Here is a 27,975-nt window from a genome sequence, read left to right as displayed (position 1 = left end):
TTCATCATATATGAGAATTCCAGTTATAAAGGAGGTGACTTGTGAGGTTTTGAACAGACAAATAACTGCAATTGACAATAATCTATGATACTTGATACATATTTGAACTGTCTATTGACACCCACTGGGGTCTGTTGGGTTCAGTTGGTATGTTAACTTACCCATGTGGAATACTTTTACTTTTTAAGTCGAGCCTGGGCAGCGCATGCACTGCTCTGCGATGCATGCTGTATTTGGGTTATGGACTTAAAGCTCTGCCCCACACTCAGCCCATATTTTTCATTGGCTTGTGTCATTGTCCTTCGGAAACTGTGGCTTTTCCTTGGTCAATAGGCATAGTAGGGCCTCCTTAGTATTGCCTTGTCTCATTTTATACCTCCCATGAGGACACCCCTGTTACATGTGTTGTTACTCAGTAGGCTTTAATTACAGCCTCCAAACACTATTTGCTTAAATGGTTTTCTCTTGACAACTGTTGCAGGCAGGACACACTCTCTTCCACTGCTTTAATTTTTTTCTTTTTCATAGCATGGCACGCTCATACAGTGGTGGCTGTGCCTTTGGTTTATTTGAGGCACCAAACACGGGCGCATGTTATTTAATTTTTTTTAGTACTTATTAGCTTTTTTTTTTAACTGCCCCATGTCACACTTTTACTTTATTGGTGGCTGCGCCCTTTTCCTTAGACGAGCAGCATCTAAGGAAAGGGGCGCAGTCGCCATTAAAGTGAAACCGTGGTCTGGGGCTTTTTTACAAAAAAAATCATGTGTTAGTCAATTTGACAAACAAATGCTTCTTTTTGTAAAAGCGCCCCATACCGTACTTTCACTTTAATTTTCTTTAGATACAGCTCGTCTAATGAAAAGGGCGTGGCCGACATTAAAGTGAAAGCAGCCCATAGGCTCTTTTACAAACAAGCATTTGCAATGCAACAAGTGTTGCATTTCTGAGAGTTTTGGAAATGCCAGACCTGTTGCATTTCAAATGCTTGTTTGTGGGACATGTGCAGGGCAACGTCGCCAACCCCGTGTGCCACAACATGATCCAACAAAATCCAATTGTAACTCAAAAAACTCAGTTTCCTCCAAGAACTTGTCAAAGTGCATTCAAAAGTTTTTTTTTTATTTCTTTTATGTTTGGTTAGCTTTGTGAAAATAACAACAAATCACTTTACAGTGTGTTCTCATCTCAAGTAGAACAAAATCAATGTGAGGCGAAGCTTTTGCAGCAATGCTGCCTTCTGTACAAAGAAGATTCACTCGAGCTGCTCGCAATAATGGCTTTTGTTCTGTGGAGATGAAACGTGTGACAGAGAATAAGAAGCAAGAATTAGTGTAACACAGGTCCCAGCGCTACGCAGCAGATGATAACAATGTATTCTGAAGGTAAAAGTGTTTTGCTTCTGAATAAATAAGCTCTAAATATCTTTGTTTTCTTTGCAGAGAGTTTGGTCGTTGGAAGGTGAATAACCTAGCCGTAGAAAGACGTGACTTCCTGGGGTCCCCCCTGCCACTTGCTCCTGAATTCTTTCGCAACATCAGACTCCTGGGGCGGCGGCCGAGCCTTCAGCAGATCACAGAGAACCTCATTAAGAAATATGGCACACACTTCTTACTGTCAGCCACATTGGGAGGTACGTCATCCATCTTTTGCGGGGTCGGCGGTACTTGATCCTAGTACATACAGTTATCTTAAAGCAAAGGAGGGAATGTCACCAGGTACCATGCCTTCTATTTTAAAGATGCAGAAACAGTGAAAGTCTCCCTAAGAGAACCCTTTCAATAAAACGGTTTGCTACAGTGACATCAAAACAATGCTTAATTTGTAGAAAAATACGTGTAAGAACCCAAACTTAACCAAAGTTGTGAAATGCCGGGGTTATCCAACATCTGTGAAGTCTCGTCTTTATTTTACCTCCTGCCTCTTTCTCCTATTGTCCCTAATTTTGCAGTCTCTTTATCTCAGTCCCGCATGTTCTTTGTTATCACTAATCTCTCCCTTAATAAATGTTCTTTCAGCATTTTCTTTCCTCTTCTATTTTGCACTCTTGCTGTGGGTCCCCACAGTCCAAAAATAAGTGCCCGTGCCCACCACCAGCAAGCACTGACACAAATAAAGCACTATATAACGACAAAGAATAGCGGTGGGTCAAAACAACAGAGAATCACTAACTATGCAACTGACAAACTGTGCTATTCGACTATGTTCAATGACATGGCTTTACTCAAGTCAGTGGGGTACTTCATTCAAGTTTGAAGAAAATACCCATCAGTACTCGACCTGTACCGCGCTTTTCATCATGTGGGTTCCTTCATACCACGAAGGAAGGTTGTCTACGCCAGTACTTAGAATGTTAAACTGGAGAGGAGCCCAGTGATATATAACCAATTTGTATAGGCGGCAGGGGACTACTGTTAAGCAGTGCATGTGAAAAGTGTGATAAGTGAAAGGTGCTTTTTAAAATTAGATAGACAGGAGGAAAGGTGTCTTTAATAGACACCTCGCTGCTTCTAAATCAATAAAAAAGTAGTGCGATTCTAGTAACTTTAACTAATAGCTACTAATATATTCTTAACTGGTCGACATGTTTCTGCAGGTTTAGGGACCCCAGGGGTGTCCACTGCTTTCTTCAGGACCGGTAACGCTACTGCTTAAAAAACAAAAAAAGTGTTGAATTTATAATGAAAATTTATCACCTGGGTATTTTGAAAAGATCATTCACCCAGCTGGTTGTTTCATATTCCAAACGAACAGGACACACATGTACAGTTGCAAAGAAAGACAAATACATAATTAGCGCATACTAGATAATCAACATCTCACATTATTTGATACATCTAGTCTACATCAGGAAGGCGATGAATCATTTGTTTCGCCTTCATTCTGTTAATGTAAATTCAACTGAGTTACCTCATTCTGGTGTCTGTACTCTCACTTACCAATTTGTGTAGGAGAGAAAAGCCCCACCTCACCTGGCTACGGCTCAGGTAGTGGAAGCACCGCTCTGGGGGGGGTGAGGAAAGAAACACATATAGACACGTCAGCTGCTGCTCACTCCACAACTTGCATTCTCGCTAACTCGGTTTGTGCCAAGGTTTACATGGTAAGGACAGTTTGAATTAATGCCCAGATGTATATAGCAAGACAACTATCCATCAGTCTCATTATTCTATAGAGAAAATAGTATGGTAGATTATTCAAGGAAAAAATATTTTTAAAATTATGTGGTATAGTCAGGACCCACAGATTTCCCCGGTCCGATTGTTATTTCTTGTCTGAGGCCCGTATTAACTAAATATTACTGTGGGCACTGCGTTCGTTTTTATCCTGCATTTGCAGACTTAGTTAATCGGGTCCTTGCGTGTTTGTAAATCAACGTTCACTAATGGTTTACTGCGCGGAGTCAAGAGACTACAGTTGTAATGAAAGGGAGGATTAGTATTAAAATGGTACTGTAGGCACTGCATGTGTTTTTATCGTGCGCATCCAGATATCGTTAATCGGCTCCCAACATGTTAGTGAATCCGCGTTCAGTCAAGAGACTAGAATTACAAAAAATGAAAAGACAAGAACAGTGGTTGCATCTCTTACCTCGCCGTCAGTACTCCAGGCGTCCCTCCAGGCCGTTTGGGGAGGTACCGGGCGGCTGAGACGCTAAGCTATTTACTTCCTCATTCTGTCAGAACGTCATGACGTCACACGCATATTACCGTGTCACGTAACCATAGGTTTCATGGGAGTTGTAGTCGAAACAGACTTCATTACGATGTTGTGCTTTAAACTTAATAATCGGCACAAGGATGTGTAGTAAGGAAGGACACCGTGGTTAAGTGTTAGGTTCTTTATTGGATAAGTAAACACACAGAATGCCGTCAGCTGTCAACCTAGGTGCCGCGCTGCTGTGTCAACATTCCACAGCGAGCGCCGGCTGTCAAGTGGACTGTACCGTGCACAGTCAAAAGGGAAGGGGGAAACAGGGGATGGGAAGCGTGCATAACAAAGTAAGATACAACACATCATCCTCCCTATGGAAACAGAAAACAAGTGGGGTTGGGCTGCAGGTGAGGGATGCCTGCTCCTCCACCGGGTTAGAGAGTGGGGCTGCCACTTGCCGGTCCTGACTCTGAGACAACCACTGGGGACCCTGCTTTGCTATAGGGGCTGTCCTACCGGAAGCTATCTCATTAGGAAGTGTTTGTGCCACTGGGGGGCGTTCCTAGGTCTGTCACTCCTCCTGTCTAGTCTGGTATCTCCACTGATGTCCCCACCCTCAGACCTTGTCGTGTGTGTCCTGGATTCTCCCCCCCCAGCCGGAACAACCCTGTCATGACTCCACAATCTACCATCCTCCATGACCACCGAATTCTTGTTTAGTGTTTTGATTGCATTGGGGGCATAAAACTTGTCACCCCCTTTTCTCAATCTATCCGGTTTCTTCACGTAGACCCTTTGTCCTTGCTGGAATTCTCTCTCCCTGACTCCCCACTTGTTATCGTACCATTCCTTGTATTTTCGCTGATTGGCTTCAATCCTCCTCTTGATCTCTTGGGGGTTGGCCTCCTCTATTTGTTTTCTCCCCATCCAACTGGGTGTGAGTTTGGTGCCGGCTTTCCTCCCCCTCAGTAACTCGAAAGGCGTGCAACCGGTGGTAGACTTTGGGGTGGTATGGTATGCCCACAACATGTCTCTTATAGCTTCCTCGAAATTCTGTCCCGCTCGGTTGGCCAACTGTATGCACTCTTTCAGCATTCGGTTTACTCTCTCCACCTTGCCGTTTGCTTTGGGGCAATACAGGGGTGTGCGGACATGAACTATGGAGCAATCTTTGAGAAACTCCTTCATTTCTTCTGAGATCAGCTGCACGCCATTATCTGTCACCAGTGTCGCAGGCACTCCCTCTCTTGAGAACACCTCTTTCATGAACTCTATGATTGTTCTAGTGTTCACGTTGTGGACAATCTTGCAGGTTCTCCAGCTTGAGAAGTAGTCCACCATGACCAGTATATACCAGTCTTGGGACCCTTTGCCATGTATCGGTCCGGCTATGTCGAAGCCTAACTTGTTCCACGGAGCCTCGGGTACTTCTACCGGTGACAAGGGTGCCCTTCTCGTGGTCTTGGACTTGTCGCTTAATCCACACGCGTAGCAATCGCGCACCTTGTCTTCCATTTCGCTGTCCATCGTTGGAAACCAGTAGTCTGTACGAAGTCTAGCTTTGCTCAGACTTCGGCCCAAGTGTCCTTCGTGTGCCAGTTCCACTATTTGGTTTCTTAAAGCTTCTGGAGGGACTAGTTTCCCAGATTTCAGTATAAAGTCTCCCTCTACCGATAGATCCTCCCTCACATTCCAATACGGTTGGATCTCCGTTTCCGTGTCCTTGCATTTCTTTGGCCATCCCATGAGAATGTGTCTCTTCACTCTTTTCAGTATTTCATCTTGTTCCATCTGGGTTTTCCATGCATTCTTTTCTACCGCTGCTAAACGCAGCTCCAGTATTGAGTCACCTCTCGACTCTTCTACCACCTCTCCCTCTGCCGGTGCTCTCGACAGGAAATCCGCAACCCTATTTCGTTGTCCGGGAATGTAGGATACTTTGAAGTTGTAGGCTTGCAGACCCACAGCCCACTTGGCTATGCGAGGCGTCATGCTCTCCATGTCCTTCTTCGTAAATAGTGAGACCAAAGGCTTATGGTCGGTTTGGACTTCAAAAGGAATTCCCCAGATGAAAAACTTAAAGTGACAAATAGCCCAATAGACCGCTAGAGCTTCTTTCTCAATTGTTGAGTCATTTTTCTCTGATGACGTGAGGGTTCTTGATGCAAAAGCCACTACGTTGATTTTGTTCCCGTTTCTTTGCGCCAGTGTGGCCCCGATACCTCTGTTGCTGGCGTCCGTCGAGATGATGGTTGCACCATTTGGGTCAAATTTCCCAATAAACGGGGCCTCGATGATGGCCTTCTTTATGTCCTTCATTGACATTTCTTGCTCTTTTCCCCAATTGAAGACACTGTCTTTTTTAATCAAGTCTCTTAACGGCTGTGACACCATTGCAAAATCCTTAATGAACTTGGACATGTATTCAGCAAGCCCTAGGAACGATAGTATGTCCTCTTTGCTCTTCGGAGTGGGAGCGTCTCTCACTGCTCTGACCAAGTCGTGCTTTGGCTTGATGCCCTCTTCCGACAAAGTGTGACCAAGGTAGTCCACTGAACATACACCTAGTTTGCATTTGGATGGTTGGGTGGTGAACCCTACCTCTCTCAATTTTTCCAACACCTCCTTTGCCATTTCGTTGTGTTCACCTTTGCAACCTCCGTGGATCAGTATATCATCCTGGAAACAGATGGTGTTCCCGCAGTCCTTTAACACATGTTGCATTACCCTTTGGAAGGCCGCAGCCGCTGACGCCAAACCAAAAGGCATTCGCAGGAACTTAAAATTTCCAAACGGGGTTGTAAATGCCGTAAGTATTTGAGAATCCGGGTGAAGTTTGATTTGGTAATAGGCAGAGGACAAGTCCAGCACGCTGAAATACCTTGCCCCCCTGATCGTGCTCAACATTTCACCAATCCTGGGAAGTGGGAACCTGTCCACCAGGATGTTCGCGTTGAGGTCCCTCAGGTCCACACAGAGTCTTATACTGTTCCCTCCATCTTTTGCTGTGATCACAATCGGGGCCAACCAGGCTGAACTCTAAAATCTCCGTGATGACTCCCTGACTGACCAATCTCTGCAGTTCCTGCTGGAGGGGCTCTCTCATGCGCAATGGTATAGATCTTGTCTTGTGCACTACAGGTTCAGCCCCCTCCTTTAGTATGATCTTGTGCATATAATTCTTAAGAACTCCCAATTTGTCACTGAAAACCTCTTTAAACTCTTCCATGAGATTTCCCGCTATACCTACTGGGTCAATTAATAGCACCTGTTCTTTATTATTCGGGTCTAGAGTGATACCCAACTGCTTCTGGTGTTTCCAGCCCAAAAGGGTCGCCTGTTCAGAATCTAGTTTCATCATATCTGGTGCAGACATTTAGGAGGCAGTCTATTTAGAATAAAATTGTCCTCAAGAACGGGGGTGCGCCAATTATTCACCATACTCGATCTTTCTCCATAGGAATAACAGCATCCAAACAATGAATATTTGAAAAAACGTATATCAAAGAAGCTATTCTCTCAGGTATCAGTTTATTTATACGATATATGTTCATAATCGTATGGGCAACTGTTTGTGATATGTAATATCACTAAAGTACTTTCAGATGGGTGTTCAGTACCCTTATCGAAATCCAATCAGAACTACAGCCAAGATGTACGAAGGTACAATGATCCGCGGATGAAAGATGTGTCTATTCAAAGAGACATCCACGGAATGTCGTCATTCAGACCTTCCTTATCAGAATTGAGTGTATACACCCACTTCTGTTCTTTCTTAAACAAGAATTTTTGGACATCTGTTACATGACTGGGTATCAGGGGTTGTTCTATTATAGTCCACTTGAAGTCACTTGGGACATGCCCCACCTCGAGAAAATGGTTGGTCATTTTGGTTGATTGTTTACGACATCTGATCGTGCTCTTATGTTCTGAGATGCGTATTTTTATTTTTCTCGTGGTCATGCCCACATATTTAAGGTCACAGGGGCAAGTTATTAAATAAATAACATTCTGACTATTACAGTTCGTAAACCGCCTCTGTTCCCGGGGACGCTTACTACCTATATCAATAGTCATAGTCTTTGTAGTTTGGGGACAGGCGGCACAGTTCCCACATGGATGGTGGCCCGTGACGGCTGGCATGTCCCAAAGTGTGCCCACTGCCCTAGGGATAACTGACCGGGGTCTTGTATGAACCAATTGGTCTTTAAGGTTTTGACTCCTTTTAAATGCAAAAAGTGGATGGGGCAATATGTCTTTACCCGTGTTCAGGATACCCTAATGTTTTTTGATGATCTTTTGGATATGGTTGGATTGGATTCCAAAAGTATTCACACATGTGATGCGGTCTTGTTTAATTTTTGTTGTCGGGGGTTCCAACAGGCTGTCTCGATTGTTGTTAAAAGCCCTCTTCTTGGACCTTCGTATTAAGTGTTTTGGATACTGTTTTTCAATCAGGTTATTCTCAAGGTTTTTCGAATGCTCATGAAAACTCTCCTTGGTAGAGCAGTTTCTCTGTATTCTTAGAAACTGCCCATAGGGCAAATTGTCTCTTAAAGCTTTAGGATGACAGCTTTCATAGCTTAACAGGGAGTTCTTTGCCATTGGTTTGCGATAAAGTTCTGACTGCAAACCCATAGGAGTAGCTGTTATCTTGAGGTCCAAAAAAGCAAGATGGTGTTTGCTATGTTCTACAGTAAACCGTAGAAATTCATTTCTACTGTTCAACCAAGTGTGGAAAGTTAATAGTTCATCTGTTGTTCCTCGCCATGCGACTAAAACGTCGTCAATATAACGTTTCCATAGGCGTAAGTGGTTGAAAAAGGGGTTGGTATCATTGAGAATGAATTCCTGTTCAAATTTGTGAACATATAGGTTCGCGAGGCTTGGGGCAAAAACGCTGCCCATACTGGTCCCCGAGACCTGTAGAAAGATTGAGTCCTCAAACTGGAAGTAGTTTTCTGTCATTGCTAAGTGGGCCAAAGTCATGATGAAAGCGACCGGCGTAATAAAGCCTAAATCGCGTTCAAGTAGTAAGGTCTCTATCACTTCGAGGGTCTCCCTCTGAGGGATGGATGTATAAAGAGACTCTACATCGAAGGATACTAATAAATCAAGATCCATATCGAACTCCACATCTGGTAAAATTCTCAGAACGTCCTTGGTATCTTGTAGGAACGTTGGCATTTCACGGACCATAGGTCTTAGGAAATGCTCCACGAAAGTAGATAGGGGTTCCAATAATGACCCTATGCCCGATATTATGGGGCGGCCTGGAGGATGTCTCTGTGCTTTATGTATTTTCAGTAATACGTTCTCTATAGAATAATGAGACTGATGGATAGTTGTCTTGCCATATACATCTGGGCATTAATTCAAACTGTCCTTACCATGTAAACCTTGGCACAAACCGAGTTAGCGAGAATGCAAGTTGTGAAGTCAGCAGCAGCTGACGTGTCTATATGTGTTTCTTTCCTCACCCCCCCAGAGCGGTGCTTCAACTACCTGAGCCGTAGCCAGGTGAGGTGGGGCTTTTCTCTCCTACACAAATTGGTAAGTGAGAGTACAGACACCAGAATGAGGTAACTCAGTTGAATTTACATTAACAGAATGAAGGCGAAACAAATGATTCATCGCCTTCCTGATGTAGACTAGATGTATCAAATAATGTGAGATATTGATTATCTAGTATGCGCTAATTATGTATTTGTCTTTCTTTGCAACTGTACACGTGTGTCCTGTTCGTTTGGAATATGAAACAACCAGCTGGGAGAATGATCTTTTCAAAATACCCAGGTGATACATTTTCATTATAAATTCAACACTTTTTTTGTTTTTTAAGCAGTAGCGTTACCGGTCCTGAAGAAAGCAGTGGACACCACTGGGGTCCCTAAACCTGCAGAAACATGTCGACCAGTTAAGAATATATTAGTAGCTATTAGTTAAAACTACTAGAATCACACTACTTTTTTATTGATTTAGAAGCAGCGAGGTCTCTATTAAAGACAACTTTCCTCCTGTCTATCTAATTTTAAATAGCACCTTTCACTTATCACACTTTTCACATGCACTGCTTAACAGTAGTCCCCTGCCGCCTATACAAATTGGTTATATATCACTGGGCTCCTCTCCAGTTTAACATTCTAAGTACTGGCGTAGACAACCTTCCTTCGTGGTATGAAGGAACCCACATGATGAAAAGGGCGGTACAGGTCGAGTACTGATGGGTATTTTCTTCAAACTTGAATGAAGTACCCCACTGACTTGAGTAAAGCCATGTCATTGAACATAGTCGAATAGCACAGTTTGTCAATTGCATAGTTAGTGATTCTCTGTTGTTTTGACCCACCGCTATTCTTTGTCGTTATATAATGTATTTTTTGGGGGCTATAGCTGTGTGTGGTTGGTAAATATTCCCTTGGACCCTCCAATCCCTGTTATGTTCATACAAATAAAGCACTGCCTTAAGGTTTTTCAAAGGGGGAGGTTGACAACATGTACTAAGTATGAGTGTCGCCTGGTGTGTGAGTCTGTATTCCATTGAAGAGTAAGGTTCAGCCTAGTGCTGCAACTGATTACTGTTCTTCCCTATAGTGAGCATTTGTCCCTACTTTCAGCCAGCAAAAGTAAGGATTGAGATACAAGTTCTTACCTGATTGGGCCTTCCTCTGAGCAAAATCAAAGGGTGGAGTCAGAATAGTCATCTGTGAACCAGTGGCTGCATTAGAAGAGGCTCAGAGAGTGCCACTGGAGAATGGAGCTGTCCTTTCAACCTGCCTTTCAGGTAGGACACAGTTCCTGCTCCCGAGGGCCTCCGATTTTTTAGGAGGGGTTCTATGGCATTATTGGCTTATTTGCAGAGCAACAACAGCTTTTAAATATTCTACCCTTATTATAGACACTAATCAGAGGCTCGGGCCCCTAGTTACAGTGGGGCAATTAACAAGCATTATTGCCCGCCTATGGGAGCAGTAGCACTTAAGAATGGCTCCAGAAAAATCGGTAAAGGGGATTAAGCGTCATGCATTTTCAACTAAAAAACAATCCATAGAGAAAGTGAAAGTCCGTGTTAGTCAACGGAAGTCTTTGTGGGGCGGTTGACCAGTCCCTAGGTGTGCTTTTATGTGGATGTCTGTAGAGCATGGGTCGTGTAAAGCCTAGCAGTTCTGATTTAGATATTTTTGTGGAGTTCAAAATCCTTCAGTTGGAAAAAGCAGGCTGCTGATCCCATTTAGGGAAGCACCAAGTCTGATCTGTCAAATTTTGGAATCTCGCACTTTCAGTTTGCCATCAAAAGTTCCAAGTAGAATAAACGTAGAAAATGTAGGCACAAAGTCCTCTTGGCACTAAAGTCATTTTGATGACTTCTCCTACTCTTGTGTTCTTCAGTCACGCTTATTTATTCATTAATTAATTTATTTTGAAAGTTTTATATAGCGTGCACATGAGCTCCGAGGGTATCAGAGTGCTTTACAGATTATGCATCATGAAGGGTATAACAAAACAGAATAGGCAAAGGAACAAAATCAAAGTCTAAAATTGTCTAACATTATTCTGAGGGAAAGACAGACACAACAGAATCGACAGAGCGACAAGACCACAGGCTAGAATTGTCTGAGATAATCGTGACCAGGTGGCTGTGTCAGAGTCAACAGGTATGGACCCAGAACAGATGAAGGAGCCAGGCTAAGGAAGAAACGTATTCATCAGGAGCCCTTTGACTTTTTTTTTAAGAAGACAGTGGAAGGGTTAACCCTGACTTCAGTTGGAAGTGAGTTCCAGATCCCCAGAGCTATCCCTGAGAAGGCTCGGTTTTAGGTCTTTTTTTCTTGAATTTTTGTGGTTTTAGCAAAAAGGTGCTTGCACTTCTGGAGGCTTTGGAACCACAGGAGAGCTCCAGTTTCCATGTGAGGTACATAAGGGTCTTTAAGTGGATGGGCTTGTGAGCCATGCATGCAATTTTTAACTGTATCCGACCTTCATATGGAAGCCAATTCATGTCTCGCATGTCCGGAGAGATGTGGTGGTATTTTTTTGTGCCAGTTAAGAGCCCATTAGCAGAATTGAGGGTAGCCCTAAGATGAGCCGTCCACACTCTAGGCAGGCTGCAAAGTGTTGTGCTACCATAGTCCAGCTTTGAGATCACTAATGCTTGTACTGCAACCTTTAGCTTATGAGCAGGGAGAAAGGGTTTGAGTTTCCGAAGTAGGCTGAGTTGGAAGTTCGCTCCTTTGTTGATGGAACTGATGTGCTTCTGCATGTTCAGGCTTTTGTCAAGAATGATAACCAGAGAAGATGTTGTGTGCACGAGGTGCGGTCTACAGTTAAGAGCAGTCAGCTGATTCAACCATTGCTCCATGACAAAGGAATTGTTGTGAGGTGAGATCAGTAGGAATTTAATTTTAAGAGCATTTCGCTTCAGGTGATTACTTGTCAACAAGCTTTGTGTTTTCAGCAGGACTGAGTTGAGGGACTGAATATCTTCGGGGAGGCGATCTAGAGGTATAGTTGGGTATCATCCACGTACATATGATAATGAATGCTGGATGATTTTAGAATTTCTGTCAGAGGCTCCATGGACAGGTTAAAGAGCGTGGGGGACAGTGCTGAACCTTGGGGAACCCCCAAGATGACCGGTGCAGGATGTGACAAGGATTGGTTCACCTTGAAGCTTTGGGATCTGTTGTGAAGGAACAAAGAGAACCAGTTTAAAACCGGCCCAGACAGCCCATCCTATGTTCCAGGAGGTCAATTAGGGGATCGTGTTTGACAGTATCAAATGCTGACGAGAGGTCAAGAAGGATCACTAGGCACAACTCATTGTGATCCAGCATTCTAAGCGCATCATCCACGATGTGAGTTAGCGCAGATTCCGTACTATGACATGGGCGGAAGCCAGATTGGCACTGGTCCAGGAGATGGAAATAGTCGATGTGGTGATAGAGTTGGGCGAGCACACATTTCTCTAGGAGTTTAGCTAAGGTGGGGATGTTAGTGATTGGGCAAAAGGTAAGAAGGTCCGTGGGATCAGCATTTGGTTTCTTTATGATCGGGGTAACTTGACCGATTTAAGGCAATCCGGAATAGCACCTTGCTTAAGAGAAGCATTGACGATCGTTATCCAGAGTGTTAGAAAGGAGGATCTCACTTCAGGGAACAGGTTAGATGGCAAAGGGTCGTTGTAGTGATTGGAAGGTTTCAAAGCCAACAGTATTTTGCGCATAATGGGTTCATCCAAGGTTTGGAACAGACTCCAAGATGCATTGTTTTTGGAGAGGAAGGGGTGTGAAGGGTCAGTGATATTCGACCCTGAAGGGCGTAGGGTGTTCAGCGGACCACTTGAGAGGTGATCATGGGCCGAGTGTAATTCCATCTCAATCTTAGCAAAGTTATCAGTGAAGACACCAGCAAATTCTTCACAGTTCTGCAGTGTCCCTTGACCCAGAGATAAGAGGTTAGGATGATTGTTAGCTTCGAACAGTTTCTTTGGATTTTTTTTGCTTGATCTAGTTGAGTTTTGAAGAAGGTGGCCTTCGAGCATCTGATGCATTTCTTGTATATGCTTCGCAAGGATCTCAAGTGACAAAGATGTTCAAGGGAGGGATGCAACCACCACTTCCTTTCTGCAAGTCGTAAATTTATTTTTTCGGCATTGACTATCAATGAACCACGGTTTGGAGAGTTTAGAGGACACTCTTTTAAGCTGAAGTGGTGCTACTGAGTCAAGTACATTAAGCATTGCGTGGTTATAGTGGGCCATCAGGTCATAGACATCCGACATGTTCATAGGGGGGGGCGAAATGCTATCACGGAGCGCCGTCAGGTCTTGGGAGTTGATGTTCCATAAACATCTTTTCAACTCTTTTGGGTTCTTAGGTTGGAATCTGTTTGCTCTTACCGATTCAAGGACGAGGAAGGTGATGCAATAATGGTCAGTCCAGTCACATGGGAGGATCAATTCCAGGAGGAAAGAGTTGTGCTTACCAATGACAAGATCTAGTGTGGCTCCTTTGTTAGGCGTAGGGTTGTCACATAATTGGATAAGGTTAAGGTCAGGGAGGAAGCATTTAAGGCTGTTGACCATCACATTGTTTATATCATTCCAGTGGAGGTTGAAATCTCCAAGGAAGATCTGAGTGCCCTGGAAATCCGAATTGGCTGAAATAATGTCCCTGATCTGTTCAGTGAAGGGGTCCATGATCTGTTCAGTGAAGGGAAGGTTATCTCGAGGTGGGTGGTTGAACTTGTGCAGTTTGCATGGGTGATTGTTGCCCCCAGTCACTTCAATGCATAGATATTCACAAGACGGCAGGAGGTCGGCATGAATGATATTCACTATTAGATTACTATGATATAGGCATGCAATGCCTCCCCCTTGACCACTAGTTCTATCCAACCTAATGATATCAAAGTTGGGAGGCATTAAAAAGTCCAGGATGGGAGTGGCTAAGTCATTTAGCCAGGTTTCCATCAACATTACAAGGTCAAGATCTTAGACAAGGATGAGATCAACAATATCCACAGCATGTTTAACAGCCGATCTGCAGTTTAGGAGCGTGCATTTGAGACTTATGGGGGTGTCCATTGATGGGGGTAGAGTGGAGCTGACTATCGTAACGTTGTTCACATTTAAAGATCTTGTGTTTGGCTTAGGTTCCCTGAATGGATCAGTGGGGATTGATTCAATTAGATGCAAGTTTGATGGGGTGAAGGGAAGTGACAGATCATATAACAGTAGGAGAGAATGAATATCACTATCAGACAGGGAAGCTCTACATCAAGGGGCGAGCGGGATCATTTGGGTGCGGAGCGGAGGTCCAATTATAGGGTGTGTGGGTGGTATGGCATGCGGTTCGGCTAGGACAGGGGGGGAAGGGCGCCAGGTACAACCGCAGTCTGGGAGCGAACGTAGATGGAGATTGGTCATAAGGGAGCGGCTTAGCCTGTAATTAACTGACAGGTCCTCCGTGATGTGTGATAGGCAACGAATATCTGCCTAAAGTTGTTGCAGGCAGAGTGTAATCTCGTTAAGTCTGTCTTCCAATGAGGTGTGTGAATGGGGATGTGAGGCTAGTGTGAGAAGTTGGCCTGGTATATGATGCTCACTAGTTCTAGTGATCACCTTGTACCATGCCAAGCAACCCCCTTGGTGCAGGTTGTAAAGTCAACCTTATAGACAAGCTATCCTAGGGGTAGCATGGACTAAGCAGTCTTAGGCTAAACTCTGTAAAGGCATGTGAAGCAAGCTGTTTTACCATACACAATCCCTTGAATACCAAATGAAAGGACACCACACAGATATATATTGAAAATATATATAGATTTATTTCTACAAATATCCCCTATACTCTTTATGAGCACAGAAGCAAATGCGTTAAAACAAAACACAGTTTAAATATACAAAAGTTGCACGAATATGGATGAGCCCTAGGGGCCACCTAAACCATATATTAAAATAGTGGTATAAGAACCACTATGGGGAAAGTGAAGAGGCCTAGGGCCTGGGGAATCGCTGGAGCTGTTCGAGACTAGCAGTGATGAAGTCGGGAAAGGCCCGCGGGACTCGGGTGCAGTGTGGAAAGTGCACGCACGCACCAATGCAATGTCAATGGTGCATAAAAGTTACAAAGTTAGTTATTAAGGAACCTTCCGAGTGACCTAGAAGGATGAAACTTTAGACACAGACACTAGAGGTGCGTACCAGTGTGGGAACACCGGCGTTGCTGAGTTACCTCACCCACAGGAAGCGGGTGCATAGGGTCGAAGTAGTGTCGGGTTTCGTCACGCAGGTCGATGGTGCTTGGAGCTGAAGATGCCGCAGGCGGCTCGATGTGAAGAGTTCCGGTGGATCCAAGGGTGGATCTGAAGAGGTGAAGACCTGAAAGCAGAGGGGACAATGTTCAAAGTCACTAGCCAGTGACTACCGTGGAACCAGGAAGGAACCAGGCGATGTCGGGTGCAAACAGGCGATGTTGTGAAGATTGTCTCTGCAGCCACGTGGACACGAAGAGGTCAAGGACGTCCAGGCGTTGGTAACAAGCTGTCCCACGTAGGCTCTCGCTGATGGCGATGTCGGCAACTTTATTGGAGCAAACAGGCCTTGGCTAAAGCAAGCCACGCAGGAAGTGATTCAAGCTTCTCACTCGGACCAGCAAGGTCAGAGCGGGTGCTCCTTTTCAGGGGAGCAAGGGCCAGTCTGGAGCAATCAGACCAGTAGTGTAGTTTGCAGATTTCGTCGCCAAGATGGCCGGGATGGCGCGTCGAGTGGCACAGTGCAAAAGGGCCCCACGCAGATCGTGGAGATGCTGGGGGGCTGATCTTTGGTGCAAGGGCTGCTCGAGGTTTGGGATTCTTAAACCCCAAAGCACAGCATCGAGGGTGCCTTGGATGCTGCGCAGTCAGCTCCTCAGGGGTCTTTCAAGAGGTCCGGTCCCACGTCTCTCGGTGCCTCCACGGGTCCCTTCTTTCCAGGGACTGTGGATCGGGCTGTGAAAAGTCTGGGAGTCTGGGTCTTGTCAGGCTCTGGGCTTGGGCTCCGGCGGGAGGCGGCAGCAAAGCAGACGTCTAGTTGCTGGATGGTGCCTGTGTTCACAGGGTGGCCACTCCTAGGCCACAAGGGAGATGATCTTCAGTTTTCTGTGCAGCAGAATGTCGAAGTCCAGTCGTCTTCTTAGTTTCAAGTTGATTCAGGATGATCTGAAGTCTCAGGACACAGCTCCCACTCTTATTCCAAATCTGGGGGCCGGATCACCTGCTAGGTCCCTCCTCTGGATGGGACCAGGAAGGGGAGTGGTTACACCCCCTTTCCTTTGTCCAGCTTCGCGCCAAGACTGGGGCAGGAAAGCCCCAGCACCGGTTTGAACTGGCAAATGCACGGGGACACCTTGTGTGCCACAGGCATGTCTGATTCTATTCAGCCCTGTCCTACCCAATACACAAAATCCTGTCTGGGGTGGTGCTAGCACCTCCCAAGGCAGGAAACCCTTTGTCCAAGCTGCCCTCGCTGGAAGGACTCCCAGCAGCAGGAGGTCAGACTTGTGTCTGTGGTGGCAGCATCCATTTTGTGATGCTGAGGCTCTGTTTAACTTTAACCGGGGTTCAGGTTAGGTACATGTCGTGTCCCTCTAGAAGGGTGGAATGCTACCCCCGTCGCCAGAACTGGCGAGGGGGTAGTATTACAATTCGTATGACACCTTACTCGACATGTTTTGATAAAGCCAAACCAAAGATAGCATTTTACCGCGAGGATTATAATGCACTTAAGAGTATATGGTATGGCAGTATCATGAAACAGCTGCAGACAGGCTCAGCTCATGCCAGAGCACCATCTCACATATTCCCAAGCACTCTGCCTCCAGGATTGATGAGGCCTTCCATAGGAGTGGCTGATAGGAACATATGTGTCCATTTTAGGTTAGGTATAGGCATACTACACCTAAGTAAGGGGTGGTTACACCGACTTACCCCAGCTGAGTGATCACCCAGTTGTGTCAAATATGGAGGCCAGGCCAGGGGTGTCACAATACATGCTGCAGCCCCTGGTAGGCCTTGGAAGCACCTATGCCCTGGGTACCTAGGGTACATTATTACAGGGGCCAATAAGGTGAACCAGTTCCAATTGGTAATGCACCTAAGGTACATGGAGTCCATTTTAAGGAGAGAGCAATCAGCCTGGGGCCCTGAATAGCAGGATCCCAGGCCAACTAAGTCAAAAACCAGCTAAACACTAGGCAAAAAGTTTGGGGATAACTATAGTCAGATATCCACCTTCCTACAGCTAGGTCCCGGGGACTCTGCGGCTGAGGTTAGCTAGTGGGGGAAGGGACAAGTAGGGCCGGTGGCGAGTGAGTGGGCCCCGGGGCAAGGGATTCTGGGAAATGGAACTGTGAGCTTGGAGGGATGTGTAGGATAGGGGAGGATGAGACGGACAGCAGGCGACCCTTGCCAGCCTGTGGGGCCAGGTCCGGATTGCGGGTTGGGCTGGGGGAAGTGATCATGGGGGGAATCCGGGCAGCATTGTGAGCAGTGGAGCTAGGGAAGTTAGAGCCAGCTAACCGTGTGAGGGGAGCATGTAGACTCGTGATGGCTGTGCGCTCGCGCATCTTTCAAAACGGGCAGTGTGGTGGAATTGTTATTCTGAATAGAGGTACCAAGAGGGGGGCCTTTCGGAACAGATGTCAGGTTGACAGCTGGTGGTGAAGAGGCGGGAGATAGAATTTGCACGGTCTTGAGAACCTTTGCGTTCACAACGAGCAGTGCGGTGGAATTGTTATTCTGAGTAGAGGTAGCTAGAGGGGGGCCCTTCGGAACAGATGTCAGGTTGGCAGCTGGTGATGAAGAGGTGGGAGATAGAAATCGCATGGTCTGGGGAACCCTTGCGGGCAAGCCCCTCCACAGGGAGCGACACTGAAGTTATCAACTGTCTTCATGATGATGGGGAAAAAGTTATCAAGCAACATTAGATTGCCGTCAGAGACTTGGATAAGGATGGTTCCATTTTTGTAAAGTGAGACGGTGGCTTCAGCTCTATAGGCGGAGGAGGGCGCAATTGTCACTCTGAGACCGTGAGCAGTTTTAAGGGAAGTGGAGATCTTGAGAAGAGAGTAACCGACCTTCCGCCATTGAGCATGTCGTTTAGTGTAGAAGATGGGTATGCAACGTTTACAACGAAATTTTTACAACGCACTACCATTACAACGCAGGTATTACCACCCATACCATTACAACGCATTGCGCTGGGGGGCGCTCTAGGGTAAGTAATAAGTTTAATTTTCTATCCAACACCTTCCCTAGTGTCCACGGGGACTGGAGTTGGAATAGAAAATTATACTTACCACTATCCAGCACCTCTAAGCGCTATGCGTTGTAACGGTATTCGTTGTAAATACCGCGTTGTAAAGGTATGCGTGGTAAAAGTATGCGTTGTAACGTCATACATCCTAGAAGATGAGATCATTTTAGGTGACACCCTTGTTGATGGAGAAGAAGGGGTCTAGAATAAGGGTTTCAGGATGGGTTTTAAGTAGTCTATGTTTGAAGTTTTGTGCAACAATTTTTGAAAGGTTTGGGGGATATATGATTCGTAAAGCGTTCTGGCCAGTCAGCTCTAGGTTGGGAGAGATGAGCTTCAGAGGATTCAGCTCCAAACCCGCCCCGGCCATGTCTCCTCACCAAGGAAGACTAGATAAGCAAATAAACTGGGCAGAGCTATGCGCTGACCATAGGAGGCATGGGGAGACCAAGAGTCTGGGTAGAGGTTGGGGACATATCAAGGGGTTAGATGTATACTCAGAGGGAGAATGTTCTGGGGTTAGGTTGGGATGGGCAGTTGCATGCTAATTGCTAGCCGCACACCCACAGGTTCATTCCAGTGTACTAACACCAATGAGAGCCAGATTGACCAGGGCTAGAAGATAGGATGCTGGTGTGAAATTGAGTCCCACTTGCTCACTAAGCAATAGAAACACACTTGCTGGCTACGCACCCTCGGTACTGTTGGGTACAATAACTATGAGAGGTCAGATTATCCAAGCACAAGGTACTAGACTGGACCGCAGTAACAAGGAGGCAATCCTGGACTTTACCTCTTCAGAAGGTAGGCAGTTCAGGCAGGCCATTTCATACATGGCCTTAGAGGGGATAACCATATCCAACTATGCAGTGATGGGGCAAACTAAGCAGTCCCATGTGTGGGATACATGTGGAAGAACATACTCCAGGGAGGCAAGCCTGGACTTTACATCTTCAGAAGGTAGGCAGTATAGGTAGGCCATTTCATACAAGGCCTTAGAGGAAATATCCATCACAAACTAAGCAGTAATGGGACAAACTAAGCAGGCCCATGTGGTTGATTTATGAGGAAGAACACACTCCAAGATGGCAGCCAATGCTGAGAATGGAACAAACGCATTCTCTTTCCATGTCTGGCCGTACACAACAAGCCCATTTCTCTTTCCATGGCTGGCAGTACCTAGTGCTCATGGAGGGGACGCCCTTCTTCAGCTCTCATGGGAGAAGGCCAAAATGGATGACGAGCCTCAGCCAAAACTCTATTAGAGGCTAACAAAATGGGCTCCCATTGTGTAAACAACTGAACTTGCGCTAAAGGCTTAGTTTGATTTTTGGCAAAGTGGAAGCCTCATCACAAGTCAGGACTTAAGACTGCTAGCCCTGCAACTGTGTGATGGATGAGCAAAGAAAAGTGAGAAAGTTGGCACTTAGCAAAAGATTTATGTTTCTGACTCACCCCTACGTGTAATTCCACAACACCAGCTGGTACGTTTGCTGCTATTACTGACCAGGAACACAGGTATCAGTAGTGCACCATGTGCAGTGGTACAAGTACCAAATTGTATGAGGAGCAGTTATGACTACTACATATTTCAATCAATCAATCAATCAGGACATTTATAGAGCGTGCTACTCACACACAAGGGTCTCAAGGCGGTGGGGGAGGGGGGGGGCTGCTACTGCTACTGCTCGAAGAGCCAGGTCTTGAGTTGCTTCCTGAAGGAGAGATGGTCTTGGGTCAGTCGTAGGTGGGTGGGGAGGGAGTTCCACGTCTTGGCAGCCAGGTAGGAGAAGGATCTTCCTCCGGTGGTGGTTCTGCGAATCCGTGGGATGGTGGCGAGGACGAGGCTGGTGGAGCGGAGTTGACGGGTGGGTGTGTAGAACGTGAGCCGGTTGTTGAGGGTATTCTGGGCCAGTGTCATGGAGAGCTTTGTGAGCGTGGGTGAGGAACCTGAACATGATCCTTTTGCTGACGGGAAGCCAGTGCAGGTCTCTCAGGTGGGCAGAGATGTGGCTGTGTTGGGGTATGTCCAGGATGAGTCGTGCAGAAGCGTTCTGTATGCGTTGGAGTCTTTTCTGTAGTTTGGCTGTGGTTCCGGCGTAGAGGGCGTTCCCGTAGTCCAGTCGGCTGGTGACGAGGGCCTGGGTGACCATCTTTCTGGTGTTGGTGGGGATCCACCGGAAGATCTTTCAGAGCAGGCGGAGGGTGTTGAAACAGGATGATGAGACAGCGTTGACTTGCTTGGTCATCGTGAGGGAGGAGTCCAGGATGAAGCCTAGGTTGCGTGCATTTCACAAAATGAGGTAGTGACTGTCATTTGTGGAATTATTAAGTAAGGATGAATTTCAGAGTCCCATAGGTGGCACTGAACCCACCTTCTAATGTAAGTTTACATGAGGAGCTTTTCAATTAATCCTACAAACCCATCCATACTGTCTCTATGGCACAATTGAGAGAGGATCACCTTGTAAGATGCTTCAGTCTTTCTTTAGTGACTGATTTTAAATCCAACTGCACAGTTTTTAAGACTTAAAGGTATTTACTCATACAAGCCCCTAGCAGATGGACTAGGTTTCCTCTTTAACTGCAGCAATATCAAATGTTTCCTTTGTGCAAACAGTTACAACTCTTTTATTAAATTCCCCACTTTTGATTTGGTGTGGATAATTAGCACCTTTTCATACATCGTTCACACCCTGAGTTACCTACTTATTCATTACTTCATTCGTAGTAAAAACAGAAGTTATCATTTGTTCTCCTAAGCATTGAATTTCGACAAGGTGATAGCTGTCTTTTTAATTCGGATACAAATTTCACAAAATTTACATTTGCAAAGTTAGAAAACAATGTTAGTCAATGCTACCATAGTCAGTAACTCGGGATAAGGATGTGCCGTTCTTCCATCACATTTAAGAGAAAGAGGTAGGGTTTTCACTGACCCAAAGCAAAGGGGAAGGGGCGGCGAAAGGTTTCTTCTCTGCTGCACCCAGCAGATCACACCACAAATATGAACATATAATGGCCTTTACTCTTGCCTTCTGATTCCCTTTCACCTCTCTAGTGCAGTGACCAAACACAGGCAGACACAGGAATTAATGTCCCCTACATCGCCAGGGCTAGTGATCCCTCACAGAATGTAAAATTATTGATCTTTTTAAATTATCGGACATTTTCTGCATCTGTGTTAGTCAATAGAGCACTGAAATAAATACCAATTAACCCCTTGTTTGAAGGTTAAGCTTTTCCTTGAATCCACCCCTCCCCTGCACTCAGGGAGCATTCACAGCAATTTAGGTGAAGAATTGACTGGTTTATGGAGCATACCTTCTACAGTGAGCACCACATTGATCGGTAAGCCATAAGATTCCGATACTCATCAATCCAACACAAGTCATTCCGTTTGCTCATGGATCCCTTGCATTTCCCATTGATTTTGTGTTGTATTCACACTCTGTGTATTTATGGGTCTCATCAAAAACATGCACTGATGATTCCCTGCACCAGATAGATCTGCCATGAAATCCAGGTGTATACAAAAGAAAAGGAAAGTCATGATTCCATAGTGATAACATTGACAAACCTTGGTTTATAGGGGCTAAACTGAGTGTTTGTGAAATGAAAATACTAACATTTGGTTTTTTTCTTAAAACATGGAGCTACAAGTTAATCAGAACTCAGCTGCCTTGACTGACTATTGAACGTGAGTGGCTCACAGAAATGACGGTTTTGCAGCACATAAGCAGCACAGCAGCCTTAAGTGGAGCAGCTCTGCTTGTTATTACAAAAAATGTTACTGTGAGGCCCATCATTTAATAATGAATGTGTAAGGCCTGTCATCATTAGGGTGGTCTTCCCCCAAACTGTTTGCCTGCTTACCTCCTCTTTTTGCTGTATCTTTTTGTTAACCTTATGACTCTAAGCACTTTACCACTGCTAACCAGTGGTAAAGTGCATGTGCTTCTCCCCTAAACATGGTGACATTGTTGTATACCTGATTGGCATATTTAGCTTAGTTATAAGTCCCTTGTAGAACAGCATACCATATACCTAGGGCCTGTAATGTAAGTGCTACAAGTGGGCCTGCAGCACTGGTTGTGCCACCCACACAAGTAGCCTTTCAAACCTGTCTCAGGCTTGCCATTGCAAGGCATGAGTGTGCAGTTAACCACCACTTCGATGTGGCATTTAAAACCACTTGCCAACCTTAAAGTCCCCTTTTAAAGACACCCCAAAGGTAGACCCTAGATAGCCCTAAGGGCAGAGTGCTGTGAAACTAAAAGGTACAACATATACCTTTAACTTTGCATGCCCTGGAAGTGACAAACAACGAAATTAATTTTTCTCTACTGTGATGTCTCGCCTCTCATAGGTTAGCATTGGACATGCATTAAAGTACTTTCACAGTGTAATGCCTGATTAAAAAGTAGTAGCTGTATCAGGTTTCATATCTTTGGAATGGTAATGATAAATCCTTTCTACTGGCAAAGTTGGATTTAACATTACTATTTTAGAAATGCCGCTTTTATAAAGTGGACATTGCTCTGCTCATCCTGGTTCCAATACACATCTGGGTCGGTGACAGCTATACTTACTATATTCCCCCTGGGCAGTCACAAACACAGAAATGGTGGGTGTGACAGTGAACCCATCTGCATTCATCTACATTCTGATAGCAGAAAAAATGAGCTGACACACCTGAATAGGCAGCGTTCTGTGTCTCATACAAAGTGCTAATTACCCTTCATAGGTAGCCTGGCAGACAGGCTCGGGATGAAAGGGGAACCTCTGCACTTCAAGGTCCTGTTTTGAAGTCACCCCCACTTCAAAGGCACTTGGGTATAGGTACTGCTGCTCTGACACTGCCAAGACAGTACACTGCTGAACCTGTAAAGAACTCTGCCAGTAGTAAAGAGTGCTGTGCCACAAGGAGTGACACTTGTCCTGATGGCTGTTTTGAATGAACTGCTTTCTGCTTTGCTGAGATGCTCAGCTGACTGCTGATTTCTGCCCTGCTGAGGTCAATGACTGGACCCATCTCACTTGACCCCAGAATGACTCTAAGGGCTTGCTGGCCTGCCCCCTGTTCTGCTGTTAAAGGGCCATCAAAGACTTCCTGCAACTCTGCACCAGCCCCTGTGGACTCTCCCATCTGCCAGGAACTACCCTGCCAAGTGGTGACAGTCCAATCCTGTGCCCTCGAAAGGTAATTTCTGCTAACCAGAACCATCAGAATCGATGCAATGATGACTTTGCACTGATCAGAACCAAAGAGGTGCCCTTTAAAGCCGCCACAGTGCCAATTCAAGGACAACGATGTGCAGATTGACGACGAAACAAGACCCAACTGCGAGATCCACAGACAATGTAGTGCCTGCATCCTAAGGGGTTCAAAGCCGATGAAGAACTCAACTGTGAGGCTTGACAATGACACTTCGACTTGACTGTAGGAATAAAAATGATACATTGAGTCTTCAACCCCGAAGCTTGCTCCATTTAGAATGCTTGTGCAGAGGGCCCTGTGTGGATCCTGTCACCAGCCTGCCCCACATCATGGTTGGCCTTAACTGTGGATGCATTCCTGTATGACCTCAAGTAACTCTTAAGATCTATTTGACTCTAAGCAGTACATTTTAATTTATTCTTTAAAGATTCATACCTTCGGTTTTACTTATTGGATTTTTGTAATTTTGTTATTGTTTTATTCATAAAATAATTTTCTATTTTTCTAAACCTGTGTGGAATATTTTTGGGGTGTTTTCATTGTATTACTGTGTGTGCGTGTGTTGCGCGTGTTGTACTAAGCTGTTACACATTGCCTCTTTAGATAAGCCTGACTGCTCTGTGCCAAACTTCCAGAAGGTGAGCACAGGATATCTTTTAGTGTGTATCTATCTTACCCTGACTAGTATTGTGGTCCCTTCTTGGACAGAGTGCACGCCTCTGCCACCTAGATACCCAATTTCTAACAGAATACGTATGCATTAGTAAAGGATTTGTGCATTTTCTGCAGGGCATCACCTTCACTTATGTAACCAAACACTGAAAAAAAAATACAGACTCTATGTCCCAAGGGCAGGATGTTATGTGCATTTGGTACCTTAATGAGCTGAGATTTTTTATGTGAAAAGGAGGATTAGACAGGCCCATTCATATGTAAGAAATTCAACCGTTGATCGATTTCTTCTCATTTATTTTATTACATCAAACATCAAGTTGGCATCATCTCAAAACCTAAATGATTCATCCAATGCACAAAACTTGATTATTTTTAATATCCAAGGGGTTAATGTTAAGTAACATAACGTGTCTTTGTAAAGCACATTTTCACCCAAGTGTATCTTATTGTTACCCTACTCAATGGTACTCATTTTGTTGACTTCAGAAGCATGAAAGGCTGAGTGGACCCACAGTGATTTGAACCTGCAACCATGTGGTCAAACACAGACCCCTGCAATGGATGCATTAGTCCACAAAGCCACCAGGCACTGCTTTACTTGATGTTTCTTTATGTCCAAGAAAAATCAGACTTGTCAGGATACATTCACTTCATCCAAGACCAACCCTTTTAGCACCTTCCAATTCACCTTTCCTAATAATCTACCACATTTCCCTCTGAAAGAGAAATGAAGGTTACAAGGAAATGTACAATTCTGTCATGACCAACCACTTTAAGAGCTCCCACTTCACTTCCTTTTAATGGTATACTAAATTTGTCTTCGGAGGCGAAAGGAAGTTGGTCAAGTTATAGCTACCTCCCTCGCTCAATAACCCCAAACCTATTGGGTAGCTCTCTCTTAAAGCCAGTTCTTCTCCTAATGTGCTTGCCTCAATGTATCTTTTACAATGTGGGGAACCTGACCAATATACGTTGGACCAGTCCTCAATGGCGAACCCATGAGAGGCGCATCAGGATTCTACCCCTTCAACAAAACACCTAGGTTGAATCCTTCTCCTTCCCTCACAGCCAGGCTTTCTCTGATCCTGCACATCCTTCAGGTTCCTATGGTGAGACCACAACCTTGGGTAATAGGACAGGATCAGTCCACTATAAATACTATAATATGTGGCCATTCTAAATGTAAGGTGGTATTGAGGCCCTTCATAAATCTGCATGAAAAATGACAATAGGCACAATGAAGGGTACAATTTAGGCCAGGCCATGAGCAAACCAACCAGAGCTCTATTAGAACCCACTGAAAAAATGCAGATTAGGCAGATTATGCAGTCTCTGCATTTGTGGGTGAGGCCAGTCTAATCCTATGAGTTGGAGCTGCACATCCCAGGGCTGCAATGATATATATTCCAACACCATGGTGTCAGGTCTTTTCTAGCAACTGAGGGGGTCAGCCATCCACAATAACAGGTTTGCTCCCCAGTACAGAGTTTAGGTGAGACCACCTCTTAGTGAGGGTTCACAAGGCACTCTGTTCTGTAGTCAATGCAGCACACATAGTAGTGACAAAATGTCATTTACATTTTTTTTTATGTGCGGGAAGGGTCACCTTCCTGCACGTAAACAATCAATGGCCTGTTGCTGTTTCTATGTGTGCTGTACAACACCGCACACATGGAAACTGCAAAAACGTTTGCCTGTTTAAGAGCAGGTTTTCCCTGGTCTTAATTTCGGTGCTGCCTCCTATTTACGCTGCCCTTGTAAATAGGGGCAACGTCGAAATCAATGGGTGTTGCGGTGGAATTCACACCGCAACACTCATTGCCCCCCTCTGTCACGCTAAGTACAGCATGAAAGGATGCCTTATTTACAAGGCAGCATTAAGCCACATTAAGTGGCGCAAAGCTGCCTTGTAAAGAAGATGAGGCACAATTCGTCACAGGAAGGTCACTAAAAGTGACATTCATGTGGCGATAGGGGTTTGCAAATATGCCCCAGAATGACCGAAGAGATTTCAGCCACATATTTACCTATTTATTTAGTTAGAGGTTTTATATAGCGTGAACATGGTCCGGAGGTGTCAGAGCTCTTTACAGAGTAACCACAACTGAATAACACAAAGAAAATATAGAATAAATAAAAAATACACAGTAACGATAAAAAAGAGTAAACGATATACAGAGGATATGTAAACAAAATAGGAACAATTACTCGGGTTACAAAATTGTAAAAATAAGCTAACAGAATATAAAAGATGTAAATAAAACAATATTCAGTAGAATATGTGAACTCTAACTTCTGAGGTAGAAGAAGGAAGGAGTTGCAGGGTGGGTAGAGTAGAGGCATAGTTTCCCCTAGGGTAGTGATGCATAGGTTACGTCGGCGGTGTGAGGAGGGGCACCAGTGGCGTAGTCCTAGTGAGAAGGGAATTTCATGGATCGAAGCATTTTTACTTCTTTCTGGAAGAGGAATGTGGATAGGTTACATCTGATCTTTGTGGGAAGAGAGTTCCAAAGTTTTAGTGCCATTCCAGACAAGGAACAGGTGTAGATGTTCTTTTTCTTGAATTTTTGTGGCTCGAGAAATAAAGAGATTTTGCTTCTGGAGGATCTATTTCCTCCCGATAGGGTTAGTTTCTGGAACAGGTAGAAGGGGGTATTGTGGTGCAGCACTTTGTGGATCATGCAGTTGATTTTGAACTGCATCCAGGCCTCAAAGAGAAGCTAATTCAGTGCACGAAGGTCTGGGGTGAGGTGATCACTTTTTTAAACCAGTGATGAGTCTTACTGCAGCATTAAGGGTAGTCTTCAGAGGTGCAAGTGAGGTTTTCGGGAGGCCCTCAAGGGAAGTGCTACAGTACTCAAGTTTTGAGAGTACAAGTGCATGAGTCGTGGGTGTGAGTTTGGCCTCAGGGAGGAACGGTTTTAATTTTGTAAGGATATGAAGCTGATGGTTAGCTCCTCTAGTGATGGTGCTGATGTGCTGTGTAATGAGATCTGTCTAGTGTATGCAAAGGTTTGTGTTCTGCCTATAATTTTACTTGTATGTGAGAAAATGAAAGTATATATCCCAAACATTTCTGTGCAATAATATTTGTCAAAGGAGGTGGCTGATAACTTTACCAGAAATTACCTTCTGATACATCAGTGCCTCAAGTTTGAAGGACACAGTATATGACTGGCCTGTCAGAATTCCATTCAGTGAGCCATGGGACAAGCAGGTGTTACTGAGCACAAACATGGCGGTTGAGTACTTTTACACTAGATGACCCAGAGCCTGTCCACTAGGTCTCCTGAGCAACTGGGCTGAGTAGCCCTTGATTCGCAGTGGTAGCAGTGGTTGAGCAATCAAAGACTTCTTGGCGGGAAGAAAGGCATAGTGGGCTGAATGCAGGCTTAAAACTCAAAGAAGGTTCAGCAGCAGCAACACTTTCTATTATGAGAAAAAGAGTATTTATAATACTAACACACATTTAAAAATTACATTCACAAGCACAACACACACAGGTCAGTGCTCTAGTGTTTCATAGGCAGGACCTTGACTCCACTCCCATCTTTCTAGTGGTAGTGGTTATTCCCCGTTAACTACAGGCAATATTTGGGTTAAGCCCCACCAGTAGTCCGAGTCTCCGGAGTCC

At 45.0% G+C, this 27,975-nt stretch overlaps 1 protein-coding gene across 1 annotated transcript in view; it reads left to right on the top strand.

Annotated features, from left to right (window-relative positions):
• BRINP3 (BMP/retinoic acid inducible neural specific 3) overlaps positions 1-27,975 on the top strand; it is a 1,145,169-nt gene that overhangs the window by 550,118 nt on the left and 567,076 nt on the right. Inside the window, exon 3 of the mRNA XM_078658570.1 lies at positions 1,443-1,633. Within this exon, the coding sequence (XP_078514696.1) occupies positions 1,443-1,633 (191 nt within the window). The remainder of the gene's footprint in view (positions 1-1,442; positions 1,634-27,975) is intronic.

The sequence above is a fragment of the Lissotriton helveticus genome, chromosome 1_1 (assembly GCF_964261635.1).
Source record: "Lissotriton helveticus chromosome 1_1, aLisHel1.1, whole genome shotgun sequence".
Classification (NCBI taxonomy): domain Eukaryota; kingdom Metazoa; phylum Chordata; class Amphibia; order Caudata; family Salamandridae; genus Lissotriton; species Lissotriton helveticus.
This window is presented reverse-complemented; position numbering and strand designations above follow the sequence as displayed.